The sequence below is a fragment of the Aplidium turbinatum genome, chromosome 2 (genome assembly GCF_918807975.1).
Source record: "Aplidium turbinatum chromosome 2, kaAplTurb1.1, whole genome shotgun sequence".
Lineage (NCBI taxonomy): Eukaryota > Metazoa > Chordata > Ascidiacea > Aplousobranchia > Polyclinidae > Aplidium > Aplidium turbinatum.
In genome coordinates, this window is record NC_137473.1 from 12,657,964 (window position 1) to 12,666,131 (window position 8,168).

At 36.6% G+C, this 8,168-nt stretch overlaps 1 protein-coding gene across 1 annotated transcript; it reads right to left on the reverse strand.

Moving 5' to 3' along the window:
* Positions 1-1,656: 1,656 nt before the first annotated feature.
* Positions 1,657-7,548, reverse strand: LOC145788332 (sigma non-opioid intracellular receptor 1-like). Its single transcript, XM_082600109.1, has 6 exons — positions 7,419-7,548; positions 5,527-5,625; positions 4,579-4,671; positions 2,668-2,766; positions 2,164-2,343; positions 1,657-1,755 (listed from the first exon to the last, which is right to left on the reverse strand). Exons 1-6 carry the CDS (start codon positions 7,546-7,548, stop codon positions 1,682-1,684), a joined length of 675 nt encoding a protein of 224 aa, XP_082456235.1. The 3' UTR covers positions 1,657-1,681.
* Between the last annotated feature and the right edge of the window lie 620 nt (positions 7,549-8,168).

An 8,168-nucleotide genomic window follows, 5' to 3' on the forward strand; every position in this document is an offset into this window, starting at 1 on the left:
CTTGAGCGTGTATTAACTTAGCGATTGGCACCTGTATTAAGAGAAAAGTGTGAGCCGGCAATACGTAAAAAAGTAAACTTCAAATAATGTTACATTGTAAATGCAGCGTGAAGGAACCACAAACACTGGGGCGAGCTTTACGCTTTGACGAGGCTAGACGAAAACTATAAAAATATACAGGATGAAATAGCATAATTCAAGAGAAATTTGCTGGAGTGTTTATCGGGCAAAGTGTCTGTAGACAAGTTACAACGCAGCTACAACAACCGCAAGTTACACTCTCGATAACCAGTGGCGGCTCGTGATCTCAAAACATGGGGGGGCTGCATCAACCAGTAGGCTAACCTAATATAAATAACTATAAACCTGTACCGGACTGAGTTATAAATGCACTGAGTTAGGGTTAGTAAAACAGTAACATGTTCTTTTAATTGGCTGTCGTTTAATGTTTTTATCATTTAAAGTAAACTTTTGATAATGGCTTGAATTTGGTCAAGTTTAGGTGGTCACCAGATGGGGCTAGTACTATTTTGGGACTTAGTATTAACTTAGTTGGTTAGATCTATGCTTGTGCTTTCCAACGATAGCAAATTTGTTGAAATTGAACAACAAATGAATAAATGGGAGACAATTTCCTTCAGGTGTTTTTCAGTGCATTTCCACCCCGTACTTCCTCCTTTATAATAGTCCATTCCAACGTGTGTGACGTATGCTGACGTCATCATCCCAAAAGGACAAGAGCACCAATAATTACAGTAATTGGCTTTACTTCACATCAAAACTAGTCTGTCTCAGTGACTTCTCAAAACACAGATCAAGTAAAGTAACCTACGATCCCTTCACCTAATCACCGATAGCTTCCACACGCTTACCCTAAAGATTTACGAGAACCAAAGTTGGAATCCCTGACCAGGGTCTGTTCTATTTGCAGTCCCTACAGCGCTTGTTCAGAGACGCTAGAAAACCTTTTTCTGAAAAACCTACGTCATAAAAAAAGAACAAGCAACACCGGACCTGCAGAACTTGCAGACCCAGAGTTGCCAATTAATTTTTGTAACACAAATTTTTTTTTATAACAAAAAAAATTAATATTAAGAGTTTTTTTAATTCTTCAAGCAAAATAAATTTAAAAAAAAACATGGCAAAAATATCTATATGTAATATAATTCACATATGCACAAAAATGTTGGGGGGGGCTGCAGTCCCGCAGTCCCTTATGACGAGCCGCCACTGTCGATAACAATGATTGCTACGCGGTAATATGTGTTGAAATAAACACACGTTTTTGACAATTGCATATAGCGAAAAATTGAAAATTACTCACAGTACGGTAGCTTAAATTAGTCATAAAGGGTAACCACAGTAGAATTAACAGAAATACAGCATTGCAGAATTCAATACACACATCGTTATAAAAAAAATTACCAATCTTTTAAAAAAAAAACACAAACTGCAAAAACCACATCACATGCGACATGTGATAAAAAAATTATTTCACTCATTGCTTATGCTGAAGATACCGCTATTAGGGTAGCAAAAGCTATGTCAATAATTGCACAAGTTACCGAACTGGCTGCTTTTGTTTGCTTTAACGAAGTCTTTTAACCTGCCGAGATCATATTAATGTCTGGAAATTGGATGACCGAAAGAAACATTGTTCTCTCACACTGCAGCAACCCTTTCAACGACTCTGCCACAAATTAAACATCGCTTCTTGTATCCCCTTCCAATAACTGAAATGGCTCATGATGACAGCTGAAAACAAAACCAAAATGAGTATAGTATAGACTTAGAATAGTTACGAGCATGTTTGCAGAGTTTTTGCCCATGGTTTGAAAGTTTAGGGGCCTGCAATCTTGATAATCATTTGAGAGGATCTGTCACCACAAAAAGGTTTGAAAACCCCTGAAAGCAGCGATGGATATGTACGTACATTTGCTTCGTCGGGTCTAGTATACATTACAAGTTTACCAGGATAATAGTCGCTAATCACTGTTTTTGCATGAAACAAAAGTGCTTTATGAATAATTATAGGCGGTCTGCTAGACCCTACAAAATCTAAAAATACGAAGCATGTCAGTTTAAAATTAAATTTAAAAAAGATTTCACAATAGCTATCGTAGCCTACTCCTGAAATTATAATTTTAAAAAGCTTATTTTTACCTTTAACATAGGACCACAGAATAATGATGACCAACAAAGGATCGTGATTGACAAAAAGTGACTCTGATATCCAATACCCGAACGTTAAAGGAACAATTCCCCGACCATAAATCAACATGGTTGTTTTTGGTGATAACCTGATGGAAGCTGATGTCCATTTCCGTAAAATGTGATCATTCCCTTTAAAAATACTTGCGTTGATCAGCAAAACCAAGACGCATTACAAAAGAAAGTTACAGTAGAAAGACTCTTGGCATTGACAATTACCATGCACTCTTTCAGCATGGGAGGTAAGATATTCAAATGGAGAGTCAATTCTTGCACGGTACTGAAACATGGAGTATACGATTCAGTAGCCTACTACTTTTTCATCTGTGCTAAATCTGAGATATACAGTTTATCCACCATACACATAGAATATGTGCAGTAGCCTACATTCACGCTTTGGTCGAATTTTACCTTTTACTGTATATCCAAATTAACAAAACAACAACTTTCCGACACCTGCATTAACCACATCAGATGGGCGAATACGATTAGAGTCGGTTAGATATTCCATCTTGCCTTGAAGTACGTTTACTGATGCGTTCATATGATGCCGGCCTGCAAGAATATAAAAACAAAACTTTTCATTACGTAAATATTTTTGAAACAAAGCTTGCAAGTTTTACATGCAATCGGTGGCTTAGTGGTTAGTGCGCCCGCCTCTGAATATGTAGGCTTGGGTTCGATACCTTGTCGGGTCAAACCAAAGACTTTTAAAAAATGATACTGAATCTAATTCCTGCTTGGCACTGAGCAAAGGGAGCAAGTCTTTTAGGCGCAGACAGTTAGGCACTGGTCTAATAGGCGCGCACACTGTGACGTCTGGATATTTAGGCGCGGAGCACTGTGGCGCCCGGTCATTTAGGTGCTATTCCTAGTAAAGTCTGCAGATTGTATCAGCTTGGCAGCTTGCCAGAAAATTATATCATGGCTTCCGTGAGTGAAGCTGCTTAAACCGGCAATGCTTTTCACACAAATTTGTTGTTAGTCCAGGTTTGCGTTGGTGAAAGCTTTATCAACATGGGCTTATATGCAGGGCAATTGGAGCAGTAGACTACCTGATCTCCACAGGACACGTACTTCTGGAGTAGCAAATTACCAAACTTTTACCGGAATAGTACCTAAACGACCGGGCGCCACAGTGCTCTGCGCCTAAATATCCAGACGCCACAGTGTGCGCGCCTATTAGACCAGCGCCTAACTGTCTGCGCCTAAAAGACGTGGACCCCTGAGCAAGTGGAGTGGATTCGGGTAATAATGTACTCAGTTGCGCCTCTATACGGCTGCATTGACACTGTCTGCTTTGTAAAGCGCTGAGGAGCACCGCATTTTGCGATGGATACAGCGCTATATAAAAACTAACATTATTATTATTATTATCTATTTATGTAATGTGCGGTAAGCTCCACAAAGTAAATGCTAATAGCTAGCCCACGTTTGGGTAATCTAAACATGCACTTTGACGATTTTCACACCATCGTTTCTGAATAATTATCAGTGAAGGACAAGCATAAATAACAAGTGAACTTCACAATATGCATAGTGAAAGCTCATGCATTTTGCCATACCAAATCAGTATCATACAAATGAAATTTCATACTAGTTACATTATAAAAAATAAAAGAGTTTGCAGGAAAGAAAAAGAGACCTATTCTATGCTGTACAATACACTGCGATCACAGATGCGATACAACAAAAAGCAGCAAAGGGACATAATAGTCTTCGAGTCAGCTGCTCCCCTTATTCGGTATGCCATCAAGTGTCTTTGCCGAGACACAACCGCGTGCTCTGGAGCGGTGTAGAACCCACGTTCTTTCGTACGTCGCGCAGACGTTTTCACCACTCGGCTACGCAGCCGACAAATAAATGTAAAATTTAAAAAATTAGATAAACCCTGTTTGCAACGTGTAAGACTTTGAAATAATACTTTAAATTTTTAACTGAAACATGTATATTATTACAAACGAAGCAAGTAGGAAAAGAATAGTGCAAGATTTTTGGCAAACGATTTAAAAATGAAATTCGCTGAACATATCTTGAGAGGATTCGCTGAACATATCTCGGCAGGACAGCTACACCACTTAGTTATTGAAAGTTAAGTGAAAGGAAAGAGGTGCAAGGGAAGGAGGCGAATTTGAGGAGATGATGTAAAACAGTGGGCTGACTTGTCAAACATCAGAGAAGCAAAAAATGAAGCGGGAGAATGTGATGCAGCCAACCTTCGGCTTGGAGACGGCATATGGTGACGATGAATATGTATAATTAAATAGTACTAAATTGTTTAAAATTACGCTTTATTTCAAAATGGGGTATGAGAAGAATGAAACTTGACATTTAGGTGAAAGCAATACCATTATAGTTACACTGTACCAGAAAAACCGGAAGTCTCCAACTCAGCATGATAAAGAACTAGGAGCTCTGTCAGTGAAGCATACAGCACATTGACATGACCGTGTAACCCTCCTGAAAACAACAGTAGTTTTTTTACTTGATTCAAAACGTAACCTTACAACATTCCTAGTAATGTATGATCAAAAGGGGTATAAAAGTAATGCCTGTCACATTTTGCAGGTACTGTATTAATTAAGCTATTGCGATTATTTTGACAACTTCACTTACTCAAACCAGGGATATCTAAAGAAGGAGATACAAAGGCTTGCGTCTGATAATAAAATGCTTTTGTTTATTGTAAATAATCTATGTTTATCTTAAAATCAAACTTGGCAATGATAGTACGGTAGTTTAATAAATCTTGTTATAACCTCCACTGCGCTATTAGCATCAGGCCTGGAAACTCACTGGATGCTCATGGTTACTAGTTAATTCAACTACCTGTATATATACTTGCTTTACATCTAGCCTACTGCAAAGGCTTTGTAAAAAAAACTGTTTACTGGTACAGTAAGTTTTCAACTGTCTTTCTACACAAATATTGTTTATATATGTTCTATGTAACATTTGCCAACTGTCTTTTGTAGAGTTCTGACTGTACAAGCTGCACTACAAAACTTTATGCAGTTTTAAAAAGAACCACATGTTTAACGTGCTAAACTGCCGTCCTGATAGTGTCATGAGAACAAGGCAATCGCTGCGAGTCTTTGTATCCCCTTCTTTAGATATCCCTGAGTTAAACCTCTTCCATGGTGCACAACAAAATATTTTTACAATATATATACAAAACATATATTATATACAGCCTAAGCTTTTTTCATACAAGCAGTATTCTTGCCTATCAAATTTATTGACAGTTTGAATATTATCTCCAATATGTTATGGCAATAATTTTGTTTTAGTTTTGCTTTTCCACCACATTCTTACCAGTGTTGCTTGGAAGCCAATCGGGATCGTCATACCAAACATCCTCTGGATATAAATCAGAAAGTTTTGCAACTAACTCCTGAACATCAAAAACCCTTCCTGAAGTACAATGATAAGCAATCTCAAATACCTTGTCACCATGATTTTACATACATCAACTTGTGAGCCAGGTCAAGTTTTTAAGGTTGGGTTTAAGATTAAATTTAAAACATATTCAGCCAGATGTTAGCTTAAATATAGTAAGAATGCGCTTCTATGTAGCCCAGTATCCAATACAATAAACAAATATGTGTTGCCCCTAAAATTTACCAAGTAAACAACATCACCACAATCCTGTAACGGCACAGCTAAGTAGCCTACATTTAATCCCTTAAATCCGATCTTTAGTGCCAAGCAAAAATGAGAATCAAAATCATTTTAAAACAGGTAAAACATTGGTAATTTTAAAACAAGTACATATGACTATACAAGATGTCGAATCTATAACCAACTTACAGACACCCTAACCACTGAGCAACCAAGCTAGTGTTTTTATATCTGATTGAGATTAGATTAACTTCATAATTTTTTGCACAACTTAATAAATACTTTGCCTATGCCAATTTCATTCAGTAAAAAAAATTGAACAGCTCTAATTTTGAAGTTAAATAACTTTTCCAGTTTAGACTGTGTTGAGGCTTACCGTATGTATTACAATGCAGATTAGGATCTGAAGTATATATAGAGCTATTTTAAAACTTTGACATCCCTCATATACACCAAGTTTATAGAAAATTACCAATAGCGCATTTTGTGATTACAGTTTTAATTCCAAACACCACTGTCATTCTGACGGATAACTTTGCGTAATCTGCCTAATAGAACAATCCATAAAAAAGGGCAATAAATAATGCGACGATAGCAACAATATGAAGACCCTGATAAAAGCACTTTTTGTTGACATATTTATTTTTATGCCGCTTAAAAGTCAGGATGCCATTTTTTTATTATATAAAAAAGTTTTTTAAAAACGCAATTTGAAAACCAAAAATCAAGTCACATAGTTAGCGTAAAAAGATAAAACTTCAATTTGAAATAACATCATTGATAAACTGTCTTTTTTTTATATTTCTGTCAGAATAATTCCATTGCAAAATATATACAAATTTGTGAAGTTGCAATTACCTTGATGGTCGCAAATACTCAAATTGACCCTATATAGAATGGCTCTTAAAAAATGGTAAAGATTTTTCCTCACAATAATTTAGCATGTTTAAATAAAACCTTGCTGGCGTAAAAATGTCTTATCGAAAAAAAAATTTAACGCTACATGGTACAGCTTCACACACTTAAAACAAATTGGAGTCTTCAACTCAGGTCTAGTTGAAGTCATTATTTGTTTTAAAATTTCAATCGGGCCAAATTCGGTAATATAATCCACACTAATGCTCAAAAGCCCTACAAGCTTACCCAAATGTTACTTTAAATAAATGTCCGCCCCGTTAGCTCAGTGGTTACGCGACCGGCTCAACATCAAGCAGCGCTGGTTCTACTCTCGGGGTGTGTGCTTGAGCAAGGCATTTCAGGACTGCTCTCCATTCAGCGGCACCTAGTAAATGGAATAATTCCCCGGCAACAACACTTAAACAATCGGAAAACTTCACTCTGTCAATTTCGGTAACCGGCCCTGTGTCAAGAGCTTCTACAAGTATACGAAACTACCAGGAATAACCAATCAAGTTCAAGGCTTTGACAGTCCGAGGATAAAGATTCAAAACCAAACCAACCAAATTCTGCTGAAGAAACTCTGGATTATTTAAAGTAACATATTTTAATCAGTGAGTTGGTTACTATGGTTAGCCTACATTTCTGATAAATAAGCTGGGTGTAACACATGTACCGTACCATTGTACCTGAATGTTTTCTTGCAATGTCTTTGATATTCTTTACCTTGAAGACATAATTTGTATTTGGAAAACCTACATATTGACTATAAATTATAAAACCCAAGATGCTGTAGCACAATACTTTAAACAAAGCCATTTGAGTCTACTATCTAAGTGAAAATAAAGCTCAATACAAATACAAACAATCATTGGGCACTGTGCGATTGTGCCTCTCTTGAGTACAGAGTTGCCATCAACATGGATCTCAAAATAAGGACAACCGAAAAAATAAATTATGAACAAACCTTTGCATTTATACGAGCCATCAGCGATCACTTGCCATATTTTTTGCCAGAAAGTATCTGTTTCAGCAAGTCCTTGACTATATGAGCACTATACAGTCTTCAGACCAATGCAATAGTTTAGATTCTATCGGTTCTATCTATTAAATTATAACCTGTTTTGCTTCCCAGCTTATGCTTCAATTGATTTTCATTTATCACTCTTAATCGCAAATGGGTCTACGAAGGAGCGTCAGACAACACAATCATTGCATTGACGTAATATTGCTTTAAGTTAAATTGTAGTTACTGTTTGTTTTTGTTGCTTTTATACTGGTGTTTGCTTTTACTTTTCAGTTTGCAACCTAGTTACCTAGCTGTGTTTTAGTGAAATAAACTTCTAATTGAGGAGTTGTTGTTGGTTTTACTACATTTTTCTATGTTTTAATTATGATTTATATCACCACAGATCTCTCTGTTTGCTTTTTTTTGTGAT

Bases quoted from the DNA above. Each gene is read 5' to 3' on its own strand.
- LOC145788332 (XM_082600109.1), bottom strand. From the start codon at position 7,548: ATGGCTTTGTTTAAAGTATTGTGCTACAGCATCTTGGGTTTTATAATT. The intron at 5,626-7,418 runs GTACAATGGTAC...ATTGTACTTCAG, and splicing joins CATTGCAAGAAAACATTCAG to GAAGGGTTTTTGATGTTCAG. The intron at 1,756-2,163 runs GTAAAAATAAGC...TTTTGTTTTCAG, and splicing joins TCTGTGGTCCTATGTTAAAG to CTGTCATCATGAGCCATTTC.